Source organism: Callionymus lyra, chromosome 19 (assembly GCF_982586985.1).
Source record: "Callionymus lyra chromosome 19, fCalLyr1.hap1.1, whole genome shotgun sequence".
In the NCBI taxonomy this organism is placed as follows: domain Eukaryota; kingdom Metazoa; phylum Chordata; class Actinopteri; order Syngnathiformes; family Callionymidae; genus Callionymus; species Callionymus lyra.
This window is the reverse complement of record NC_141836.1, coordinates 1,490,503-1,516,520: the sequence shown is the minus strand read 5'-3', so window position 1 is coordinate 1,516,520 and position 26,018 is coordinate 1,490,503. Positions and strand designations below refer to the sequence as shown.

The 26,018-nt window shown below is 42.6% G+C and overlaps 5 protein-coding genes across 6 annotated transcripts; 2 read left to right on the top strand and 3 right to left on the bottom strand.

Moving 5' to 3' along the window:
* The first annotated feature begins 777 nt into the window (after positions 1-777).
* On the top strand, positions 778-2,706 carry LOC148058880 (uncharacterized). The gene is made up of 6 exons (XM_087781800.1): positions 778-890; positions 983-1,927; positions 1,983-2,049; positions 2,139-2,205; positions 2,313-2,384; positions 2,443-2,706. Exons 1-6 carry the CDS (start codon positions 797-799, stop codon positions 2,557-2,559), a joined length of 1,362 nt encoding a protein of 453 aa, XP_087637926.1. The 5' UTR covers positions 778-796; the 3' UTR covers positions 2,560-2,706.
* A 323-nt stretch (positions 2,707-3,029) lies between these two features.
* On the top strand, positions 3,030-4,451 carry LOC148058879 (uncharacterized). Its single transcript, XM_087781803.1, has 6 exons — positions 3,030-3,223; positions 3,312-3,407; positions 3,604-3,635; positions 3,698-3,723; positions 3,790-3,840; positions 4,015-4,451. The coding sequence occupies exons 1-6, from the start codon at positions 3,142-3,144 to the stop codon at positions 4,211-4,213; spliced, it is 486 nt and encodes a 161-aa protein (XP_087637929.1). The 5' UTR covers positions 3,030-3,141; the 3' UTR covers positions 4,214-4,451.
* A 98-nt stretch (positions 4,452-4,549) lies between these two features.
* LOC148058878 (uncharacterized) lies at positions 4,550-10,547 on the bottom strand. 2 transcript variants are annotated; one of them, XM_087781801.1, is made up of 7 exons: positions 10,234-10,547; positions 8,786-9,151; positions 7,837-8,145; positions 6,352-6,666; positions 5,946-6,095; positions 5,826-5,888; positions 4,550-5,441 (listed from the first exon to the last, which is right to left on the bottom strand). In XM_087781801.1, the coding sequence occupies exons 1-6, from the start codon at positions 10,262-10,264 to the stop codon at positions 5,845-5,847; spliced, it is 1,215 nt and encodes a 404-aa protein (XP_087637927.1). In that variant the 5' UTR covers positions 10,265-10,547; the 3' UTR covers positions 4,550-5,441; positions 5,826-5,844. The 2 variants fall into 2 exon arrangements, with proteins under 2 accessions (XP_087637927.1, XP_087637928.1); XM_087781802.1 differs by lacking the exons at positions 4,550-5,441; positions 5,826-5,888; positions 5,946-6,095 and adding an exon at positions 6,115-6,248.
* Positions 10,548-13,077: 2,530 nt separating this feature from the next.
* slc25a33 (solute carrier family 25 member 33) lies at positions 13,078-17,923 on the bottom strand. Its single transcript, XM_087781964.1, has 7 exons — positions 17,583-17,923; positions 16,203-16,376; positions 15,609-15,686; positions 14,772-14,872; positions 14,590-14,656; positions 13,794-14,074; positions 13,078-13,735 (listed from the first exon to the last, which is right to left on the bottom strand). The coding sequence occupies exons 1-7, from the start codon at positions 17,621-17,623 to the stop codon at positions 13,536-13,538; spliced, it is 942 nt and encodes a 313-aa protein (XP_087638090.1). The 5' UTR covers positions 17,624-17,923; the 3' UTR covers positions 13,078-13,535.
* A 1,557-nt stretch (positions 17,924-19,480) lies between these two features.
* Positions 19,481-25,731, bottom strand: spsb1 (splA/ryanodine receptor domain and SOCS box containing 1). The gene is made up of 3 exons (XM_087782066.1): positions 25,536-25,731; positions 21,738-22,575; positions 19,481-20,537 (listed from the first exon to the last, which is right to left on the bottom strand). Exons 2-3 carry the CDS (start codon positions 22,429-22,431, stop codon positions 20,410-20,412), a joined length of 822 nt encoding a protein of 273 aa, XP_087638192.1. The 5' UTR covers positions 22,432-22,575; positions 25,536-25,731; the 3' UTR covers positions 19,481-20,409.
* Between the last annotated feature and the right edge of the window lie 287 nt (positions 25,732-26,018).

The following is a 26,018-nucleotide window of genomic DNA, read 5'->3' as shown; positions in this document are numbered from 1 at the left end:
CAACACATCTTTACATCTACACATCAACACTTCTATACATCTACACATCAACACTTCTATACATCTACACAACAACACATCTTTACATCTACACATCAACACTTCTATACATCTACACAACAACACATCTATACATCTACACAACAACACTTCTATACATCTACACATCAACACTAGTGTGTACAGTGTGTTACAAGTGTTGTTACAAGTGTAAGTCGCTGTAGAAACATCAGTGTTGATCACCAGGTATTGTGTGTTTATAAAAAAAAAGTCATCGAACAGATTCTGAAAAGTCAAGAATCTTCCAAAGGTCCTTCAGATGCTCTTGGATGGACTGAGATACTGGGACGTGATCAACCATCAAAACCTTCTCTGCAAATATGAATCAAGGTCTGAAGAACCCTAGATGAAACCTGATGAAACAGTGAAGGACAACAGTTAGTCTCCGAGTCTGAACTGTTGTCCTTCAGTGAAGTTGATCGTCGACAGATCAAGGAACCGACAGAAGAACTTCACGGTTTGACGGATGATTTTATTCATGAATCTATTTGTAAACTTTGAGTTGTTTTATTTATTATTTATTTTATTTCCCTTCAATAATAAAAGATAACAGCTTGAGTTTGACAAACCAAAGGAGAACCACGTCTGCGAGAACATCTTCACTCTGCACTTGTTTTTGTCTTCATCCGTTCAAAGGAAGAGACTTTATGACACGACGACCGTCTCGACTTTGTGGTTTGTTTACCGGAAGCTGTCGTTATAAAGCATCGGCGCTGTGTTGCGTCGGCGAGTCAAGATGGAGCAACACTCTGAGGAGCTTCTGGATCTAAACACTTCTCTGCGCTGCTGCTGGTCTTTGGATGGAAAGGTTCGAGAAGATCTAAACGACGGTAAGACTTTGTCTCAAACCAACCAAGTGTTTCTGAACGTGAGCAGGTAGAGACCAGAAGGAGTTGATGGAGAAACTTTGTTTCCATCTCAGCTGCAGATTTGAAGAGCGTTGAAGAAAACAAACATCAGAAGGAGGCGACAGTCGACGCCGTGACTGAAGCTGAGCTGAAAACGACACACATTGACGGTGATGAGGAGGATGAAGGAGATGAAGACGAGTTCCGTGAACAGGAAGTCAAAGTCTCGCCTACAAAGACAGCGCGAGACCCTCGAGTCGTGCCACTTCCTGTCGGAGACGCTGACAACAGAAGTGAGCTGAAGCTCGTCCACGATGGTAACGGAGCCGCCGAGCTCCTGCTGTCTGGAATCTTCACGTTCTGGCAGGATTTAAAGGAGGCCGAGGTCCTCGCCGAGGGACGACCTCCGGCCCAGGACGGCGTCGGAAACACTCAAGTTAGAAACGAGGGTCAGAGCGAGGGCGAGCGAGCGGAGGAGGCGTCCTACATTAGGAGCGTCCCAGGATGCAACAGTGAGACGAGGACGAAGGGAGACGAGATAGAAGAGGAACAAGATCCTTCAACCTTCATCCACCATGAGGTCGACCGCCGCGACCCCTGCCGGGAGGAAGAAGGTTCTGGTGAAGACGTGGACGAGTCGAAGGAGTTCGTGGGCGAAGAGTTCCAAGAGGCTGGAGAGAGCTTCGCTGAGCTTCCCTCAGACGTGTCTGCACGTGTGGAGGCTGAAGCCAGACACGCGTACCTGGAGATGAACTCTGAGAAGATCAGTCCGGCCCACGGTGAGATCCACGTGACCTCCGACCTCTCACCTCCAGAGGGTCCGAGTCAAGGTGACCACGTCAGGATGTCGTGGAGAGACGTAGAGGACCTGATGGAGCAGACGACCAGCGGCGCCTCCATGAGTTCTCGGGGCGACTTCTTGTTCGAGGCCGACGTGAGGAACTGGGATCAGGAGCAGGAGAGAATCACAGCCTTCTACCAGTTCTACGACGACAGCGACGAGGATGAGGAGCGAGCAGGTGCGTCCATGAAAACATTACAATGAATACAATAATATGTGATGATGTTTCTCAGGGAGGATGATAAAAGTCAAGTTCCCTGAACAGCCTTTGTCTCAAGTCATCCACTATGACAGTGACAGGTCAGTTATCTCGTTATTTACAATCTCAGAAGCTTTAACCTTATTTATTTATTTATTTATTTGTTGACCTTGTGCTCCTGGACTCTCAGCACCGACGTCGAGTCCCTCAGGAGCTCGTCAGATGAAGAAAACCACTCGGTTGCTGAGACTTCAGACGTAAGAGCGCCATCTTGTGTCGTGCTGCAGAATAACAAGCAGAGCTTTTGTTGAAAAGAACATCAACTCTATGGTTCATGTCATGATTTAGTTCTTCTTGTCTTTAGGATCCGTTGGACTCTGAAGACCAAGAGACTCACACACTGGTTCCTAACACAGAGTCGGACTCCAAACAGAAGGTTTGTGATCAGTGTTGAATATAAAACGTGACACTGAACTTGGATTCTTTCTCTCCAGGGTCTCCAGGCACTGGAGCTGCTGCTGAGGATGACTCTGGTGTTTTCTCTGGGACTCCTTGTGTTGTGGTTCGCACTGGAACAATTAAGAATCCTCCAGCCTTATGGTTTCCTTTAGAGAAAACACATTTACCTGTAAATAATGTTACATTGAAATGCTATCAAGAGTATTGTTTGACTTAATGATCATATTTAATCATATTATTATTATTCATTCAATGTGTATCAAAAAGGTTTTCTTTTCATAATAAACGTTTAAATGTAATTGTGTGTGTTTTCTTGCCCTGATTTGATATTTTATTTGAATTTTGATTCTGATTGTGTATTTTAGTTGTTGTTATTTTTTCCACTACTACGTCATTCGCCAAATTTGAAATCCAGGTTCCGTGTTCTATCACGTGACCAAGGCATTGACGAATGAGAGACGGCGATGCTTTTATGTCATTTTAAATCGTCTTTATCCTAAAGACTTTAAGGTACCTGTCAATAATTCACTTCCTTGATGATGTCATTTTGTTTTTGTTCAAATAAGAACTCTTAGAAATAAAGAAAATAAGTTTTTGTTTTGGGAGGAGCCGTACAGTGAAACGAGCGATCCCGTGGTTAAGCTGTGGGCGGAGACTGCTGACGAGACCAGATTGTGTTTTATCACGAATTAAAAAGTAACAAGTTTAAAATCGCAAACGTCCACGATCTGAACATGGCTGTGCTGAGTAGCTTGACGGAGGCGGAGATCGGTGAACTTCTGGACGAGTACGGGATCAGACATGGACCGATCGTCGGTTAGTGAGTCATACTTTGAAACGTTTGTTACTCGTTATTACTCGTTATTACTCAAAGATGAAGGTATAAACCCTTGTGTTCCTCAAGACTCCACCAGAAGTCTGTACGAGAAGAAGATACGAGAGGCGATGGCCAGCCAGAAACCGAAAGTGTCTCCAGATAAAACCTACTACAGAGAAGAAGGCAAGAATAAACACCATTTTCAACCTTTAATTCACGTTTTATAATAACATGTGTTTCCTTTAGACTGACAGAAACTAAACATTGAATGTACGAATGTGTGGGATCAGCTCCCAACATGTATCATTTAAAAAACATAAAGTGTTTTTGTGTTAACTTGTGTTTGTTGAGCCACTGAACGTGTTCTAAATGTTTCCAGAGGAGGAGATCACGTACGTGCACAGGACTCCTGTAAGTCACTCGACTCTTGGTAACAATCTCATCAAACGTTAACATTTCTTCGTCTCTTGTAGGTCCGGAGCGAGGCGGCAGCAGACGGGTACGACGTCTACAATAATAATGATATATACTTATATAATCGCTTTTGTTCTTGTACCTGTCGCAGCTGTAACCTGAGAACCAGATCAGACTGGACCGACAGAGACTACGAATACGAGTGAGTCGTCTCCTCCTCTCTTGTGGCTACACTTAAAAAGAATCAGTTGTGAGGGTGTGAAGAGGAAGTTCTAGTCTTTGTACGAATCAAGGTTTTCAAGTGATAAGTGTCTCATTTGAGGTGTGATGAACCTTTGATTGATCCGCGTCGACTCGTTTCTTCTGCTCTCATCAGAGCCCACATGTACAAATCAGAACCCAACACCAGAACCTTCTCGGCGCCGCCTCAGAGTCCGACATCGAAGCCGCCGGCCCGGTCCTCTCGCCTCGTCCCGCTCTGGTGCCAGTTCCTGTTCTTCGTGAGCGCCGTGGTGTTCATCTACCTGCTCATCTCCAACCTGGAGAGCAACCAGTCCATCCAAGGCATCGAGTGACTCGACATCTAGTCCAACAGTAAACCAAACATGTTTTTTATCAGTTTGTTTCCAGGCCTCTCCAGAAACAAGACTTTATGAAAGTCCAACCTCCTTTGATCTTCACAGTTACTCGCAATGATTCTAGTTTTTCTAAAACATGTTGTTTGTTACAGTTTAATCAACGAACAAATGTTGTTGTTGTTGTTGCTTTGCACTCGAGGTCTTCGCCGGGAACTCAATAAATGCTTTGAATCCATTGGTGTCGCCTCTCGTCCGTGAACGACCTTCGACCAACATCTTCGTTCAACACACGTTTCAGTTGTTTGTCAAGAAGATGCAAACACACTTATGGGATGCATTTGTTCCTGGATGTTTATTTACATTTATACACAGTGAGTGACAAAGTCAGGACTTTGTAAAGAATCCATTGAAAATAAATGTCGTAAAAAAAAAAGTCTTAATGTTCTGGACGCCGCGTCCCCAAGATACTGGACCACTTGTGGAGCCGAGTCGGCAGATTCTCATGGACTCTTTGTTAACAGCGACAGGTCGACATGGTTACGCTTTTAGGACTTGAATCCTGTCTTTGACGGATGAAAGAAAATACTCTCAACAGGTTCATGAACTCACTGGAGACACTCGTGGAGCGTGAGGAGCGACTGTAGACGTGCACGACCTCTCGTCCTCGTCCACGGACCTCCACACACGACTCTATTTTGTGTCCGTGTCACTCATGTCACTCATGTCACTCATGTCACTCATGTCACTCGTTTCACGGTTGATTTTCGGAGAAAAACAGACTAAAACAAGCGTCTCCACGCGTCGAGTCAAAGTTACTTCAGAGAAAATACCGTCTTTTGAAAGAGCAAACCTTTACACAGTAATAATCGATAGAAGATCATTTATATTAATCGTTTTTTTCTTTTAGACTTTCTTCCCGGATACATTTAAAATGCGAGTTTGTTGTTGAAGCAGAGACGTGTCCAACAGTCTCGGTCAATAAAACATCTTTAAACGTCGTCGTTACAAGATTATTATGTATTTTTGTTACTACATCATGTCGTCTACACTATTGACCGGTTAACAAGTTGGTTGTTATCAATAAATAAGGTGTTAGTTTACTTGAGGTTACACTTGATTGATGTCATTTTCTCTCGTCGTCGTCGTTTACTCACAACCGTGACTTGGACGCGGGTGAAAGTCGCCGACTCAGCACTTGTTCGGGCCCAGAGCTCCGGTTCAGAATCTGAGGAACAGAAACACAATCCAGTGAATCTCTGGAGAAACTCCTTTATTTCCATCAACACGCTTCGGAAAATGTTCCTCAGCCGGGAATCGAACCGACGACTTCTGAGAAAACACGACGTCTTCAGTGGAATCTCTTGTAAAAAAACATGTTGATCGAACACGTTCACTTCTTGATTTGGTGAAGCTCTGAGTGGAGCAGCAGCAGCAGTTCGAGGCCACACAAGTCAACGCTTCCACTTCCTGATGGAACTAAACAACGTTTTCTTTCTCAGAACTTCATGATTTTAACGTCAAACGATCCGTTTCTTGATCCACTTTCACTGATCACAACCTTCTGTTCACACGACGAGCTTCAAACGTATCAACGCGTCGATGACTTTACCTTCAGTCGTGTTTCCACGTCACAGTTTGTTGAAGGTCAAGGCCACGTACGTGTTGTCCACGCCTGCGAAGCAAAGCTGGTCAGAACGACGGACTCTGACCACGAGAGAGAAACACGTACAGGTCCTGGTCTCTCGCTCCAGCTCCGACGGCTTCTTCTCTCTGTTGCACAAGACTTTGGCCACGACCACGATCACGGTGACGGCCACGAGGAACGTGAGCCCGGACACCAGCCAGCTGATCACCATGGGACTCAGCACCGGGTCGGGGTCTGAAGAGAGAATGTTTTTTAAATCGTGAAGGCTTGTTTTCAAACCAAAATATGTCCAAACATCAGCTTTAAAAGCTGCTGGACTCATTGTATCCTCTCATCCTCAGTGATCATTCTTCCTTGAGCTGTGGAGGACATAATGACTGCTGCCATCTAGAGGCCGGAAGTTTAAATGCAACACAAACAAAAAACAAAAGCTGAATTTCTAGTTAGTTGGAAATGAATAAAGATAAATTAAACTCAGCTCAACACTGACCTCTGATGGCGATGGGCAGCGGTTGGCTCTCCCTGGACACGAAGGTCCGGCCCCCCAGCTGGACCCGGTACAGGCAGTAGTAGTAGCCCTCGCTGGAGCTCTGAGCGTTGCTGAAGCTGAAGGTGACGGCGGCGCTGAGGGCCGGCAGAGACTGTCTCACGGTGCCGTTGGACCGGATGAGCCGGAGCTGGAAGGAGCCGCCGGGATACTGTCGCGGCGTGGAGCATGTGATGTTGAAGCTGTGGCCCTTGATCACGGAACCAGCCGGGGCCTCTGCGGACGTGTTGAACCAATGTTGGGGCGTCAGCACCTCGACTGTGGGCGACAAACTTCAATCAGGGCTGGAGGAAAATATAAACTCGAGATTACTCACTGTAAACAACAGCATTTTGATTCAAATGTATTGATTTTCTCAGATGATATTTTTATATTAAAATAGTTATTTTATGGTGTAAAGTTCAATCAAGTGTTACAAAAGGAACAACACAATTGACCAACAGGGTTATAAGATAATGTTTTTTCTTTGGCTTTAAAATATTATATTTCTATCACATTTATTTTATAGTTTATATTTCAACAAAGTATCGTTAAAATACACTCATTTGATTTGATTTTATTCATTTACTAACAAGAAATTCAGCTTTTATTCACGTTTGTGTTGCAATTAAACTTCCGGCCTCTAGATGGCAGCAGTCATTACGTCCTTCACAGCTCAAGGAAGAATGATGACTGAGGACAAGAGGATACAGTGAGTCCAGCAGCTTTTAAAGCTGATGTTTGGACATATTTTGGTTTGAAAACAAATGAAAGTAGTTACGACTTCGTCAAGAGTCATGTGGTCTGTAAATACTACAACACCGGAGTCAAGTACTGGACAATACTACACATATATACTTGTTACTACACTATCACAACACCAGAGTCAAGTACTGGACAATACTACACATATATACTTGTCACTACACTATCACAACACCAGAGTCAAGTACTGGACAATACTACACATATATACTTGTTACTACACTATCACAACACCAGAGTCAAGTACTGGACAATACTACACATATATACTTGTTACTACACTATCACAACACCAGAGTCAAGTACTGGACAATACTACACATATATACTTGTTACTACACTATCACAACACCAGAGTCAAGTACTGGACAATACTACACATATATACTTGTTACTACACTATCACAACACCAGAGTCAAGTACTGGACAATACTACACATATATACTTGTTACTACACTATCACAACACCAGAGTCAAGTACTGGACAATACTACACATATATACTTGTCACTACACTATCATAACACCAGAGTCAAGTACTGGACAATACTACACATATATACTTGTTACTACACTATCATTATATATCACTATACATCCTTGTATCGATCCACACACTCTTGACGACAAACACACTGGAGTACGAACAAATGGACGATAAGCTCCTGACCATCGAACTGACCCACAGTGATGTTGATGGAGTTACTGGCTGGAGAGCTGAGCAGCTGAGACGGAGAACTTCCCTTGACTCTGTAGCGGCAGCTGTAGCTGCCCTGGTGCAGCGTCTCGATGTCGGACAGCGTCAGCTCCACACTGGCCTGACTCTGGTCCACCCTCTGAGTGACCAGAGGAGTGGACGAGCCCTCCTTGTACAGGTGGAAGTCGCTGAGGTGGTGACCCAGCAGAACGTTGCAGTTGAAGCGAACGGACTCGCCCGGACAGAAGACGGAGTGAGGGGAGAGGAGGGTGAGGGTCGGCATGAGAAGAGTCCCTGAGAGACGGAAGAAATATAAACATAAATAAACCATCAAATTAAACACTTAAACAGTTAATTATTATACATTTTGTTTATTTGAAAGGTTCTCCAGAAATAACATTTTATGAAAGATGAGAATATTTGTGTTTGATTTTTGCCCAAGATATACAAGTTAAGATTCTTATTAGAATAAATTAATTTTCTAACGTGGCGTCAAACATTGTTTTCAGAGAAACAACATAAGTTGTTATTATTGTCATCATTGAAAGCAGCACCATGGGAGATTGAATGGTCATCTCTGGCTCCCCCTACTGTAAGAACAGTGTAACTGCAGCGGACTGAAGCGTCACCAGAACTTGAGCTACAGTAGTTTTGTTATAAAAACAAGCAGCTCGTGATATAGTTCCTCCTTCACTTTGTTTTAACGTCTTTAAACATGTTAAAATACATCTCACGATACATCAGATTGACAACAAGATTTTTAAAAGTTAAGAAAAAGGACAAAAGTTTAGAATCTAATTAATTAATGAAACTGGATTAAAGGACGTGAGGATAGTCGAGCACATCATCAGACATGAGTCTCAGCAGCTTCATCAACCCACGCATCATAAACCAGGAGGCGCACAGGTGGACGCGGGACGAAGGAGAACCTCACCTGAGCACTTCACGCCTGCATCATGGTCGTGGCTGCAGTAGGGGTTGGTGTGGAGGACGATGGCACAGCGCGCCAGGCTGGACTCGTGTCCCGAACACTGGACGTGTCGCAGCCAAATCTCTCCGGCGCCGGCTCCGAACGCGGCCCCACGAAGGGCGGACTCGGCGAGGCCGCATCCCAGCTCCAGACACACCACGTCGGCCTCGCGGAGGTCCCAGCCGTGGTCGCACACCGTCCCCCACTGGCCGTGCCGCAGAACCTCCACCCGACCCGAGCACTTGTGGTCGCCGTCCACCAGCCTGACGACGTCTGTGGAGCCGACCGCACACTTTAGAACTGCACTGACTTCATCGAACACCAGCAGTCCTGCAGGAAGAAGCAAATACACATCAACACCTGATTTATTTCACCAAGACTGAGAGTCGTGGCAAAGACGGGATTGAAGCCAGTTTGACGTTTTATACTAAACTAAAATTATAATTAACACAAACTATGAAGGAATGTTTACTTTGAAACACGTTGATGATCAATTCAAGGTCATTCAACATGCAGTAAAACTCTTTTATTGAAACTTAGGAATTTGTTGCGGTGTCATTACAGAATAAAATAATTAAATAATATTGATTAAATAAATAAAATAAAAAACAATGAATATAATTTAACATGTCAAGATTAAATCAACTAGACTAGAGTAGGAACTCAATTGTCAAAAGTATCTAAACTCAAGCATCGATTCTAAGATGTTCCAAAGATACGATCACTTTTAAAAGTACCGATAACGTTTAATTTAATTGAGTATTGTTTTGATTGTTTAAGCGCTTTGTGACCCTGGTCTGGAAAAGCTCTATATAAATATAAATTACTTACTTACTTATTACAGTTTCTTTTCTTTCTTCTGTTTTTATTATAAATATTCAACATGTTTGTCATCACAAAGGTAATTTTTGCAATTTAATAAAAGTATTTATTTCTTAAATAGTTTCCAGTATTGAAAGTTTTCCTCAGTATTGAGGAGATTATGTCAAGAAAACTCTAGTTGTAACGAAGTTAAACTGCAAACACAAACACCAAGTTACTCATGAGTTCCTCAACATTCCGCACAGACGGTCAACAACAATAGAATCCTGACAATAATAACTCATCGATTACATGATGGAACAACCGAGTGCAGCCAATAGAAGAACTCGTTCAATTGTTTATATAACAGAGAAGCTGGAAGAGTTTTTTCAGATTAAAGATGAAAAAATATGACTTTTTTTTTACAAGAAGGACTGAACATAAAAAGTCTAACATTAATCTAAATTGTAATGTGAATTAAATGTTACACTTCAAGCGTTAAATGTGATTTATTGACAAGTTTGACTTTGAAATATCTGTTAAACTTGTGCATGAAAACATCAGAGCAGGAATAAAGCAACAATATATATATATATTCATCATCTCAGTACCTGTGAGAAGGATATGCAGGAATGTCAACATGGTGTCTTCATCCCTCCATCATCCCTCCATCAAGAGAAGAAGAAGTCGAGCCTCACAGTTAGCAAACATCAGCTAGCTCCAGCTAGCTTGCAAGCTAACGGCTAACAGACTTTAGCCAACTAACAAACATGACTGCGGGGTTTTCTACGCGCTGAACGAGACTCTGATATGTCGTCGATATCCGGACGGACGTCACCGGGTCATGATCGGGATCCAGAAGTGATTCCAGGGATCCGTGACGAGAGATTCCAAATACTCCAGATCCCAGAGCGTGACGATTTAATCTGCGCCGCCGCGTGTGACCGCCAGAGGTCGCCACAGTCACGTGAACTATATCAAGCAGCAGAAAAGAAAACATTTTTTATCTTTAATTTGTTTTTATCGAATCATATAATTGATCTTAAGAATGGATGCCCTTCATCTACACACTAACAGTGTTTTCAGAGCTTTGTTGTTGTATCTATTTAGTTTTATTGATGCTAATCAAATGAAGATCTCCTGAGTCTGAAGAGACTTTGTGGAAAGACCGTCTCTGGAAGTCCACTGAATATGAGGTGCACAGACGTCACCTCAGGGATCTGATGTCCTCATACAATGAGATGATGGAAACTGCCAGATCTGATTACATCAGGAAACTGGTAGTTGTTAAGTTGGTAAGTGTTGTTTGACACGATTAATTCTCTCGTGTCTCCTGCTGCTCAAATCACGCCTGTCTTCTGTGAAGCTGACAGCAATGCATTGTTGAGATTTTCACTGACAAAACTAAATTGATCACATAGAAAATCTCTCCCTTTGTGTGGAACCCCTGTTGTCACTGAGCCTGTCTCCTCCTTGTGGTCATTATTTAAACCTGTAACTCTGGCTAATATTTCATCACTGGTGAACAAGATGAAACCCTTCTCTTGCTCGTCTGACGTCCTTCCTTGTAGGCTCTTCATCAAGGTGTTTGATGTAATTGGCCCCTGGGTTACCAAAATGGTAAACCTCTCCCTTTCCACAGGGGTTTTTCCCAATGCATTTAGGAAAATGATGTCACAACATGATCTGGATCTTATAATCCATGTGTTTGTGTCGTTTACACTATTGTAACAGTTTATTTCATGTCTAAACCAGAAGGATGTGTCTCGCCTGCAGTTCATACTAAACTCTGCAGCCAGAATTCTGAGCCGCTCTAGTAGAAGAACTAACATTTCTCCTTCAAACTCTTCACTGGCTGCCAGTTTCTTTCAGGATCAATTTAAAATTCTGGTTCTTACTTTCAGATCTATTCATGGTCAGACCTTCCATCAGTGATCTGATCCAGCCTTACACCCCAGCTCGGGCTCTGAGGTTTGTGGATCAGAATCTACTGATGGTTCCGGACCAGAGGAGAGAAATCCTTCCAGACTGTTGCTCCTAAGCTTTGGAACCATCTCTGTGTTTGATGATCTACTGACTCCTTCAAGAAACATCTGTGTCTGATGATCTACTGACTCCTTCAAGAAACATCTGTGTTTGATGATCTACTGACTCCTTCAAGAAACATCTGTGTTTGATGATCTACTGACTCCTTCAAGAAACATCTCTGTGTTTGATGATCTACTGACTCCTTCAAGAAACATCTCTGTGTTTGATGATCTACTGACTCCTTCAAGAAACATCTGTGTTTGATGATCTACTGACTCCTTCAAGAAACATCTGTGTTTGATGATCTACTGACTCCTTCAAGAAACATCTGTGTTTGATGATCTACTGACTCCTTCAAGAACCATCTGTGTTTGATGATCTACTGACTCCTTCAAGAACCATCTTTGTTTGATGATCTACTGACTCCTTCAAGAAACATCTGTGTTTGATGATCTACTGACTCCTTCAAGAAACATCTGTGTTTGATGATCTACTGACTCCTTCAAGAAACATCTGTGTTTGATGATCTACTGACTCCTTCAAGAAACATCTGTGTTTGATGATCTACTGACTCCTTCAAGAAACATCTGTGTTTGATGATCTACTGACTCCTTCAAGAAACATCTGTGTTTGATGATCTACTGACTCCTTCAAGAAACATCTTAAGACACTTTTATTTGAGCTTTTCCTTGATTCTCTGAGACTCTTGTGTTTGTCTTATGTTTATATTTTAAAGTATATATTTTAACTGTGTATTGTTTGATTGTTAAAGTTCTTTGTGACCCTGGTCTGGAAACATTACAAATAACATGTACTTACTAATGTTTGTTGTAAATATACAGTATTTATACATGTGTGTTTGTGTGTCTGCCCTGGGAGCGAACAGTGCTGTTGCTTGACAACAAGAACTCTCACAGGCCTCAGAGAGTTTCTAGGTTTACTTGAGGTGATCTAATGTTTCTCTAACAGACGCTTAAATCGAGACATGAGACTCTACACTTACCGACCGAGCAAATATCTCTGTGGGTGCGAGAGTTAGTGTTTGTGTGTGTGTGTTAATGTCAGTTATTCATCCACTTTTCATGTTGTAAACAAACACTTAACAATCAAACTGTACAAACACCTTCTTTAATAGAGGAAGTGCAATATTAACTGTTCCAATAACTGAATTTGACCTCCTGGACCTTCTCTCAGACCCGGATCTATGATGACTCAGTGAGTCGATCATGAGGTTCCTCAAAACATCCGATGACCTTGAATCAGTCTTTTCTCACGCTGGGGAGAAGTGACGTGTCGACATGTGGGAAGTTTCCAAATATTGATTCACAAAACATGAACTTCTGGTTGTTTGTTGGTTTCATCTCAACATGAGGCTCGACCAGATGAACTGGTTCTTCAGAAAAGTGCTGAGAATCAACAACAAAACATCTGATATTTTGATTTTATTGAACGTCTGCTCAATCTGCATCAACCGTCCACTTCCAAACCATATAAAAAGTCTTCAATATTCCAGCCCGAGCGTGTATATATAACTTTATATATATCTTTGACAGAAGAAAACCGTCGCCCGCTTGAACGAGCGTCAACTTGAACCTCATCGACGACCACGAGCCGTGATTTCTTTGTACATTCACGTTTGATATGGGAAATAAATGAGGTCATAAATGGACAAAATAACTTAGTTAACTTAACAAAAGTCTTCAAAAAAAGATGACCTAGTCCACAGGTTTTGAAAACAACCTTCTTGGGATAATTCTCAAAACAGCTTTAGTTTAAATAACATTTCGCTCTTTGGATAAAAGTCCTGCTGCAAAAGTCTCTTCACTTTGTAACTTCCCAGGCGTTCATTGAGTCCTTCTTTGTCCCGGAAGACTTTCACACGTCTTTACTTGGCGTCCCCGAGTAGGTGGACGATGAGTTCGTATGTGGAGAGGACGATGGCCGTGTTGGGGATTTGTTTGATGAGCTGAGGGACGAGTCCTCTGTAGAACGCGGTGTATCCTTCCTCCACCGCGATCAACCTCCCGGTCTGGAAGAAGTGCTTGTACTTGCTGCCTTCTTCCCGCAACCGTGTCCGGATGACCTCTGCGGAGAAAAGAGGGTGAGTGGGCGAAGGTCACACGCGGCGGCGAGGACGTCTTACCGTGAGGATACGCTACGCAGGACGCACAACCCTTGGAAAGAGCCGCCGCCAACATGAGTCTGAGGAAATCCGTGACGCCCTTTTCCTTCTCCCCCATCCGGCCGCTGATCTGGTTCTTGGCCAGTTCCTTCTTCAGCGTCTCGTAGATGAGGAAGCAGATCATGGTCTCCGTGATCCCGGCGTACGACGCCGTCAGACCGCGGTAGAAGCCTCGCATGCCCTCGGTCTTGTAAACGTTGCTGGCGCATTGAAGCGCGTTCATCTTCTTCTCGCCTTTCGCCCTGAAACGCATCAATTAAAGTTGATGAAACTTTTCATTTTCACCGAATCATTGACAGAAAGTCAACAAATCCTTCTAAACCTCGTCAGACGCTAAGGTATGATCAAAACAAGCTTCTGTGTCCCGGAACACTGTGTGTTAAAGTTGAAACCGTTGATCTATTATCCAACTCTTCGGGTCGAACGGTCAAATTATGTCAGCGACGATCGATGATTGACGGACGTCTTTCACAAGAACAGATCTGGTTTTTACCGCATTAGCTGGAGATCCTTGAGCTCCACGGCCGGGAGACACTTTCTGTATTTGGTATTGTAAATATAGACTCTGTACACACACACACACACACACACGTACGTCAGCGCCGTGTATTTGTGGACTCAGATCACAAGACCAGTGTCCCGGCTGTGAGCAGAGCAAGGACACGGCGGACGAGACATTCCTTTTGAAAAGGACTCGCTGGTTCCACAGAGACATCAATGTCCTCAACAGATACACAATAGAAAGAAAACTACACACTTCTTCTCCAGCTGCATCCGGGTCTTGACCATCCACACCGGGTTCATCAGAGAGTTGGTAACAAAGGCTGAACACACAAAAGAAACGATTAGATTAAGATTTGAAACGACTTGATGAGGATTTGTTTTGATTAAGAATCCGATCAGAAGGTCTGAGGAAGGAGGTTTGAGTGACAAGCTCACCTGCGACACCGGCGGACGACATGTGCACGACTCCACTGTTGGGAACAAACAGTCCATTGAAGAGTTCTTTGGACTTCAAGTACGCAGTGAAATAAATGGCCCTGGAAGAAGAAGAAATAAATTCATTTAATGTCAACAAAACTCTGGGAACAACATCAAAGTATCATCTACACAATTGATTCGTTTTATTATGACAAAAGCTTTTGTTACACATTTTAAATTCTCCATGAATCCAGAGAAATCCACTGCATCTCTCTCTCTCGCTTTCTCTCTCCCTCTCTCTTTCTCTCTCTCTCCCTCTCTCTCTCTCCCTCTCTCTCTCTCTCTCTGCACCAGAATGGGCTGAATAAGCAGCAGAGTTCTAGTCCTGGACCAGAACCTCTTCCTGACACACCAGTGAAACTGATGGAGGATATTTTTTTTTTTATGATTTACGACATTTAGCAATTTCAATTAAACTTCCTGATGAAGTTATTAAGTTACTGGTCGTCATGACAACTTCAACTCAACTTCCTGTGAAAACAAACACTGGATCGTGACTCGTCTGCGTTTGTGAATAAAGTAAATATAATCAAATGAATCTAAGTTGCTTCGTTTAGTATAAAATATCAAAACATTTGTAAAAACAAAAGACATTTAAAAAAAAAAAAGAACAAAAAATAATTGACTTTTTCAACTATTATTTCGTTAGTAGCATTTTAAGTAAGTGTGTATTTTAATTACAAAATTCTATGTATTTTAAACAACAAAATACATCTAGTATTTACAGTGTTTGTGTCGTCGACTCTAGGGAAAGTAAAACACTTAAAACACAGTTCATTGAAGTGAGACTCGTACCTTGAAGGTGCGACTCCGACCAGGTTCGGGCCGAGGCCTCGGAATAGTGACTTTGGTCCTTCGTTCTCCAGGATGGACCTGAAACCACGAGTGTGTCAATCACTGCGACCTCAGATCAGAACAGTCGTCGCAGCCGCGTGACGACAAACACACCGTTGTGTCGTCACGTCGGCAACACAACGTTGTGTCGTCACGTCGGCAACACAACGTGTCGCTGAGATACATGTACGAGAGACACGACGCTTCCACTCGACCAGCTTCTTAAGAAGGTCGTTTGAAGGAGACTAGTAACGACAACTGTAGTGTTGCTGCTCGAAAATACACCGAGATAATGTCAGTTGTGCAGTTAAGACTAATTGCAGCTGAAGCCGCGTCGTTACACGGAGGATCCTCGTGTAACTCGACTCCCGAGAAAAGGCCTCGAGGGGAAATTCTCTGCTCAGGTTGTGAGACTTTATGAGCAGCTGCTATAAACATGTGGTTGACATCAGGAGCAGGTCAAGCGTCGCACGACACAGACGTGTTTGGACAGAACCCAGAGTCGAGCTCCGTCAGAACAAACTGTTCCAAACGCTGTTCGGGAGAAAAGCTCACCTCAGAACCTGGAACAGACCCGGTGTCACGGTTCCCGGGCGAATGACTCCTGCTCCGTTCAGGGTTCCCAGCTGGACCTGGTAGACCGGCCTCAGGGCCAGACCCGAGGACTGAAGTCGCGTCTTCAAGACCTCCAGAGGACAAGTCACGATGGCTCCCACCGTCCCGCTACATCTGCAGAGGATCACGAGGCGTCAACACAACCAGTGACAGATATTACTTACATCGTTCTACACTAAACATCAGGAATCGTGTTGTTTTGGTTTAATTTTCATCCTAAAGTGGAAATATTTCAACAGCAGTTTTATTTTAAATTAGCTGAAAACTTGATAAAGGCTTGTATTTTGAGGATAAGAATGTTAAAGCCAGTTATATAATAAGAAGACCAGGCGACAGGGTTCTAGTCGAGGGGAACAGATCATTTTACATTCATGTCATCCAGTAACTTGATGATTAAAATGACAGCTCAGACTCGACCCTTCTTTCAGAGCCTGGTCTGAAGGATTTGACTAAATAACACCCGAGGCTAAATATTAAAAAAGGTGTATTCTCTATAACTATTTACTTTTAGTCAATATTATTATTTTTTAATTAACGTTTCCATTACATTTGTCAATATGACATTTCATTCTTTGATTGACACTTGACAAACATTATTTTAATATCTCGCATTTTCACATAAATCCATAAATACTATTAATTTCATGGTTTTCGTTCCAATGACAACATGTTGTTTGTTCGTTTATTATCGTATTAAAGGTTCAAACGTGTAAACATTTGTATTTAACTAAAGTCACACAGTGTCGTGAAGATATTGTTGTGTTGTAAAAGTTACACAACACTGCGTGTGTGGTGGTCAAGGGTAAAATGGAGTCTTGACCCGAGTATCGCGACAGTATCTGCGTGTATTTCCAGCAGCAACTGTAGTTTATTACGAGTTACTGCAGTAACGACTGTGTTGTTACGTAACACGCGAGGAAGGAACAAGAAGCTCGTGTTCGTGACACGCACGACACACGGGATCAGAACACGCTTTGAATAAACAACATTTGCATAGAAACGTTCATATAAACACGAATACTCACATATATTTACGTTTAATCACATTTAATAGCTCGGGTGTCATTGGTTAGCATGGTTAGCATTAGCTATCTGATGCAACATTAACGTGGAAAACGAGATAAAACGGTTTTTATCTTAGATGTAATAATCATTGAGATAAAGATATTTAAGGTTTGGATTAAAAGTGTCGCATTTTATCACATTTCAGTTCGTATTATCAATAATTGTTAGCGGTGTCATTGAGAAGATCCAGACCAGATGAATCAATAGGATCGTAAGCTGGATCGATGGGATCGATAGGATCGATAAGAGTCTCACCCTCCCGCGAACAGATGCATCAACGTGTCTCTCTGCGCCATCTCGACGGTGTGCTCAGGCCTCCATCACGTCCGCTCGACTGTAGCGCGACAGAACCGGATGATCGCTCGCTCGGGGCTCGATTGTTCGTCCTGATCCACAGACTCTGCTGCTCCACGCTGGTTCGGCTCGCGCTCGTGCTTCGGTTCTGAGCTTGTACCGGTGAAATGGGCCGAGCTTGAGCAGGCGCTTGAAAGCCTCTCTCTGACGTCAGTGGGCGGCGCGGGGGTGTTGCCTCTGACGTCACTGCACGTGTCCGTCCACCTTGTTTCTTCCTCTTGTTCTTTTCTCGTCCTTTATTATTGAGAGAAACAACAGACGTGACCTTGACCTTCTATGATGTTTTATCTTCTTCTGCTTTCATTCTGACTCAACAACGTCTTTATATTTATATATAAACTGAACTTTTCTTCAGCTGAGACAGAAATTGTGTCTCATTTAGTCTCGAGTTTCTTTTATACATCCGTCACTTTACTGTCACTATTCTCTGGGAGTTGATTGATTTGCTCATAAAGTCAAAATCCTTTAAACTTAAATTAAACATTTATTGACCCGTAATTCATAAGAACATTTCACCTGCTTTGATCTGAAGCTGTTTCTCTATTTAAGTCAAACTATTCAATAATTATATAATTATTATAATTATGACACTTTATTATGACGCTTATTTTCTGCACTGAAAAAGTTGTGTTTACAACTGTGGGAATAAAACATTCTCGTCTATTTTATTTCATCATTTTATTCTGTAAACACTTACACCTGTAGGAATAAATAAGTTATAAAGTAATCAATAATAAAAGTTTGTTAAGTACACATTTGTGTTCAGGCACTGAAGGTGGAACCTTCTGCTCTGACGTCATTTGTAACCTTTGTGTCTCAACTCTTGATAAGTTTTGATAGAACATGTTTGTCTGGAAGACAACATGTTGACGTTCAAAGTTTCCACGAGTGGATTTAACGATTGTTAGTGACCGAGTTTTTTTCGAGTGATTTATTTACTCGAGGATTCCACGAATGTTTGCTCTACATTCACATAAACAGGAAATGCTGATTATAAAATGTCATTTATTAGGTTCTGACTCCTGGTTGTTGTCGCACACTGACCTCTGGTGGTTATACCGGGTTACTACAGTACAGTATGTAAAGTTTAATAAAATATCTTTCACTTCATCTCGTTTTAGATTGAAATTATTGTTTTTATTTCTTGTTAACCGTGGATTAAACGCATGGTTTGTTGTTTGCAACATCTCCAGGAACCGACTCTGTAACGAGAGCCATTTAACTGAACTTGACTCTTATGTAAAACATCCATGAAACTCCAACACACTCGTTTACAGTTTCTTCTTCAATGTACATGCAAATCAGTTCAACTCTGGTCACCCTTTAGAAACTGGTCGTTTTCAAATTCCACTCTTCGCATTTGTCACATTGTTCTCTCCAACATAGACATGGAGTTAAAAGGGTTTTTTCACATAAAAAACATTCTTTAAATATATAAACGACAGGTTTGGGGTCAAGGGTCGAGAAGCTCGAGCAGGTTGGTTTTGGAGGTTAAGAAACAACTTCCATGACATGTTTGTCAGTCACAGATGAACATTTATGGAGTAAGAAACTAAAACTAAATGGTCGCTTTTAAAAAATACATGCATTTAAGTCAAGTTGTATTTGAGGTAAATATTAAGCTTGACGTCCAGAAATAAGATGAAGTTATTGTTATTATTTTCCTCAAACTGATGGATTTAAGGTGGTGAGGTTGTTACTAACTAGTTTAAAAACACTCGATTAAAACCCATCTACTGTTCGTGGCCCTCATTTAAAAACTTTCTGTGAGGGAAGTAAAGATAATTCTGCTCCACAAAGAAGAGTTTGAAATAATCTTTATTATGCAGTTACAAATCAATCTACACGGTACAAATAAAACGAGCTCTGCAAGCGTGTGAAGCACGTGTCGGATCTTCTCGATAAAAACACTTAAAGTTATGATTTGACGACACGTCGTGACCTTCAATTGTGCAGCACTTTTCGTGGATTGTCGTCGTGAAGTTAAATCGTCCAAGAAAAAAAAAACCCTTTTCTCCCACGTGACGCGTCATAAAACACAGACCATGCAGCAGCGACCGTACCTCGGATCCTCCGCGAGACCGACGGATAAAAACCATGAATGTCGTAAGTGGGCGACGAGGTCGCGACGAGGTCGGGACGAGGCGACCACGTGATGAACGTGTGATTGTAAACACGGATCTTCTCGATGCTACGGTATCACAGTGACATCTTCTGCTGGAGAATGTTAACCTGAAGGTGTTTGGTCTACAGTCAGAGCTGCTCAGCAGCAATACAGCTCCAGTGGTCAGCATCTCCGTCACGTTCTGGCTGCGACGGACGTTAAAATCATCTTCTAAAAGAGGAATTAAAGGATTCATTGTTAAACTGGAGGAAGAAACTAGACCGTGTGCGTCTCCCTCGAGTGGTCAGACTCCGTTCCTGCCCCAGTTCTCATACGTTCTCCTCCACGTCATCGTCATAAAAGCTAAAATCATACAGTGTCGGGGTTGCAGTGGAGATACTGACCACTGCTCGCCATCGAACAAGTGAGGTACCAACAACATGTGCATAGCATTCAGTGATTCCTGATTTTTGTTGAAACTATTAGAAAGTCCAGAGAAGAAGAAGCTCGGAGAGAAAGTCCAGGATGACGCGGAAGCGACTTGTTGGATCCTCCTCGAGTGCTGAGCTATGTGGTCCGACAGGTTCCGCCTCAGAGGAGCAGAGAATGTGCAGCGACTCCGGGTCATTGGTAGAGCAGGTAGTTCTTGAGGAAGGCCGGGAGAGGAAGTCTATGGATCTCGCTCAGGCGGTCTCGTCCTAGAGCCACCCGGACCGAGCGCCGGCACAGGTCCATGAGAGACAGCGGCTCCGCTGCAGGGACACGGAACACAAGACTTACTGAGGGTCGATCATCTCAAGGTCACATGGTCAAGGTCATTGCTAGAGGTTAAGATTCTGCCTTAACAGGTTTAGAGGTTTTTCAAAACCAAAAAACTATTTTTTTTAAATGTTGTCACGACTGGGTCTGTATTGTTTTTACATCATCACTTCATCGACGAGTCAAGACCTTCAAAACACACCGTAAACATCTTTGTCGTGTCTATATTGGTCACATTATGACTCAAACACAACCTTGTTACTAAAACTGTCTCAGCTTCAGCTCATTAAACTGTCTAGAGACAGAAATACGACTAGAGACGAGAACAAGTGGGTCAGTTTGGATCAAATCTGCTTATTGACAAATAACGACAAACACACGACGTGAACAAACAGATCTTTAACTTCCTGCTTTACGGACTCATTTGTACTGATTAATGGGAACAAAGTTGACGCGTTTGAAGCTTATCAGAGACTTGGCAACACAATCATCAACACCTTCGTGGAACTGAAGGATGATTGACTTGAGAGCAAAGAAATGTTTGCGTTCGCTCTTGATACGATTAAATATACAGTAGTTGGATTCAATTATATTATATTTATTCAGGGTTATTCAACTAGAGGCCGTTCACCCCCGAATCATACATTTTGTTATTAAAACGGAGATAAAACTGTAGTTTTACTTCACAGCACTACGGCAAAGAATGTTTGTTTGCAGCCGAGAAGCTCCAGTTACGATCGTTCAACACTGAAATAAAATAATTTATCTACACAAAACATGACTTTATTGTCACAATGTCTGCGCCGTCAACAAGAAGGAGACACTTGGGTTTTATTTCAATACTTTACTGATAAATGTGTGTATTTGTTTGAGTAGAAACCAGCAGGTACTGGACAGGAGGGTTGACTGGACATTAAGAATATCTGGCCCTCAGTTAGAAAATACCGTTAAATCAATGTTTTTCTTTTCACGATACATTTATTTGACAAAACTGCATCAATTTTTTGTTTTGCTTTTAAATCATATTTTGTTGTTCTTTTACGGTTTACACTGTTATAACATAGTCACTTTATAAATGAGTTTTGAAGCTCGGAACGTGAAGGTCGTCCTCGACCAAACTGGAAAGTATCTTTTCCTTGACGTTCTCCCAATAAAACACAAGAGTGCGACAGATAATAAAAGCATCTACTCACGATCCAGTCCGTTGATGTAGCGTATCCGGATCTCACAGTGTCCCCACACGGCGCTCACCACCGGGTGGAGCTTCCTGCCCTTGAGCCCTCTGAACGCCACTCCCAGATAATGTCCGTCAACAATGTAACCAAGAGTCCCCTCGTCCATGTCCAGGACCACCAACAGGGAGTCCGGGATGATGAAGGTGTCGTCGGGCTCCAGGAAGGCGGGGTAGGTTTTCCCTGAGTTGTTCTTGCCGTCGTGGTACAGTTTACTCCGGCACAGGTCCCAGCCCCACGACTCCGTGTTGCTTCCCACCAGCGCGGTGTAGCCCACCGAGTGCAGGGGGGCTTCGCTGGTGGCCACGCCCACCACGGCGTGGGTGCCCCTCTGACGCATGGCCCAGCTGATCTCCCACACGTGGAGCCCCCGGGTGTAGCCCACGCGGGCCCGGATGGCGTCCGTGCTCTGGGCCACCGGGTGTCTGTGGAACACCAGCTTGTTGTCGTCCTTGACGAAGATGTTGAGCGAGCGGTCGTTGTTGTTCCACGAGTGCTGCATCTGGACGTCCACGCCAGCGGGGGGCATGTCCAGCAGGAAGTCCAGGCGAGAGGGCTTGGTGTTACTCAAGGCCTGCAGCTCCAGCTTCAGGGGGCTGAATGCCGGGTCCCGCATGTCAATGGTCTTGATTCCACCTGGGACTTTTTGCCCCATAATCTGGACAGGGATGGAAGATCCTTCGCCGCCGCCTCCGTCTCCCCCCTCCTCGAAGTGTAATGGGGGGAGCAAACCTCCTCAGGCTCTGCTACACTGTGCACATGCAACCGTCGCCGCAGGTTCCAGTGGCAGGTTTTGAAGCTGCAATCAAGAGAAACTCTCGTTATCAACTTCATTCTCACTAGTCTTCAGTTTACTGATTAAAAAGTAACATCAACGTCACATGAAGAAAACAATGTTTTCAATGCAGCAGTGACTCTAAACTGAGTCAAACGAGTCACTTCCTCTCAGATTTAGAACCGTTTAACTTTGTTGAGCGAGCGGTCGTTGTTCCACGACAAAATGACACATAGTATAAATATTGAGTTTAACAAGGAACAAATGAATCACATTTTTTTTCCTCCATCACATTATCAAGTTTTGATCACACGTTGCTATTGTGTATCGTTTAATTCGTCTTGATACTCTGTACTACCAAGTATTTCACCGCACGCCACCAATGGTCTCCAAGGGACTCTCTGTATAAACAAAGCGTGATGACAGCTGGAGGAGGAGTGAAGCCATTATCACGTCATAATGGACTCTCGTAACCTCTCGTTCGTCCAGATTTCATAGCAACTTTATAAAGTAATAAAGTGTAAAACATGGTCATGATGAGAAGTTACTGCGTCTTGAAGAACATTCACTACATGATACAGAGTTGATACTAGTTGATGTTTAACTTAAACATTCACTACATGATACAGAGTTGATACTAGTTGATGTTTAACTTAAACATTCACTACATGATACAGAGTTGATACTAGTTGATGTTTAACTTAAACATTCACTACATGACAGGAGAGATCAGTTCGATCAACATTAAAAAAAACAACAAAGTTCAAATGATGAAGTTGAGTCAAGAAGAAGTTCGATATTTCGTTTTATCAAGACACCGAGTCGTCAACAAGTTTAAAAAGAAGAAAACATCTGTGTTGTTCTGAGGAAGATTCATTGGCTTTAATAGAGAAACATCCAAAGTTAATGTGATTTTCTTTAACTCTGGTAATACACAACTTTACTGCCAACTTTTCATGACCAAATTAAATAGAGTCGACGTGATGCGACTCATTCTCCAGCTGAAGCTCTTTGTTTTGTTGGAAACTTGATGGTGGAATCACACTTGGGCTGTACTTACGAAACCACGACTTACATCACATACGACGTCACAGTGAAGGAAATCATGATGTTGTGTTTAAAGTATTGTAAACACAACAACACCATCGAGATGAAGGAAACGTTCAAATGTACGTGAACTTGTGATGTTTGTGTCGCAGCAGCAGCAGCAGCTGGGTGCTACACAACGTTGTGTAATGTGGAAAACTGTGGCGCTGGGAAGGAACTCTAATTGAATTGTAGACAAGAGGTCATTGAGAAGAGCTCGGCTCCTCTTCTCATGCAAGTAAACAAGCGTTTAAATGGGTCACGTCTCCGCGGCCGTCGAAGAAACGGCGTGCAGCAGGTGTCCAACATCTGAGCGTGGACCGTCGTCAATGCTTGTCCAGAACCAAACATGTTCATTTGACCGGTCCAGCCAAACCCGCACACAACAACACAACACACAACAACCTCAAACACACGAGGCCTAATGGGTCAAACTAGTCTCATATCCTGAGCCTCCATATTATCATTATTGATTAAAGTCTGATCACTGAAAACATGACGCTGTGGTGAGAAGGTTCTGTTGTTTGTTTGGACTGTGACGAGGCCCGGAACGATTCGGGTTCCAGGGCCTCTCGAAGAGTCTGATTCAAATGCAGGACGTGGCGGCTCTGATGAGAACTTGAAGGACTTGGTGGTCGAAGAGAAAACGTCTCAATCCAAGAGTCTGTTTTGTTGTTGCCAAGAACGAGTTGTTTTCTTCAGTACATGAAGGAAAACATCTAAAGAGCTCAGAAGACACGAAGACTCGTCCTTAACAGATGAAGGACATCATGAAATATTCAATATATTCATAAATAGTATCTCAGAACAGTATTGAGAAGATTAACCACTAACATTTTCACTTGTTTTTACTGTTAAAATAGAGTTTTCAGTCAGATGTCGGTGGAAATCTTTCAATACCAGGATTGAGAACTTCAAGTTGATCTTCTGAACACATTCTTTTCTATACAAATTCTATAAGATTGATTCTAATAAAAAAGAAAATAACATTAAACACCTAGAGTTTAATTTTCTCAGCTTTGGTACCTTTTCACTTAAAGCATTTTCTCTCCCTCCCTCTATATACAGTATATAAAATATGTAAAAACAAGCCTTGCTAACAAGTGACAGATAAAGCTGTTCACAGACTTGACTTCTTGACAAATATCTACACATTATCAAGTTTTGATCACACAGGGACAGAAACAGGTGGAAGATGAAGTTTCTATATTCAGTTCTACTGAAGCATCCGTTTAATAACCAGCCCTAGTAGAAATAAACCTCATTTAAATCAATGTCAGAGAGAAATAAAAAGGTTTTTGACGCAGATTGACAGAAATATCAGTTAAGCTTTGGTGTTTTATTTCATGTATTCATTGTAAGGACCTCAGGTGTGACAGGGATCAATGAAACGTCCATCATTGTGACACACGTCAAAGACATCGATCATCGTCATCGGTCACGAGCAGCCAGTGCAGTGCTGATGGTCGTAAAGATGTTTTCGACACTCCCTGCTGTTTCTGGCCTTTGCTCTACTTGGCATTCGCTGCGTTTGTGACACATTTAAACATGTTTAGAACATGGAAGCATCTAAAATGGCTGAGGACTCACACGGAAGCGTCTCTGAGCGTCAAGAAGACACAACAATGAATGTCACGAGACGAGATTCAAAGAGTTGTTGAAGAGTTAAAACTCAAATCAGAGTGTTTACCTGACAAACTAGCTTCAACAACAGGCCTCGGTGACAGCAGCTAACCTGAGACATGCTAACCTGAGACATGCTAGCTCTGCGTGGACACTCTTCTCACAACAACCTTCTGGACCAGCGTGAGTCTGAGGAACATGTTCATGTCCTCGTATCTTCAGGAGGTCACACGTAAATGTGTCGTAAACAAGAGAAGCTTTAGCTTCAAGCTAACCTGAGCCGGAACTGACGCGCAGATGTTGACGCCACAGATGCAGATGTTTCCCGCTGAAGGTGCAGAAGGTGCAGCTACTCCATCGTCCTGGTCTCCTTCTTACCTTCTTACCTTCTCAGCTTCTCACCTTCGAGCACAGAGAGAGTCAGAGGAGAGAATGAGGAAGAAACACCGAGGTGACGCTCCTGGCTAACATCTCTGACGTCACGTGGTCAACTGCTCCCAGCTGCTGCGTGATTAGAACCTCCCTCTTATAATATAAATTATTATTTAAATATATCTTTATATATTATTATGAAACATGTTTAGAACCTCCCTCTTATAATATAAATTATTATTTAAATATATCTTTATATATTATTATTAAACATGTTTAGAACCTCCCTCTTATAATATAAATTATTATTTAAATATATCTTTATATATTATTATTAAACATGTTTAGAACCTCCCTCTTATAATATAAATTATTATTTAAATATA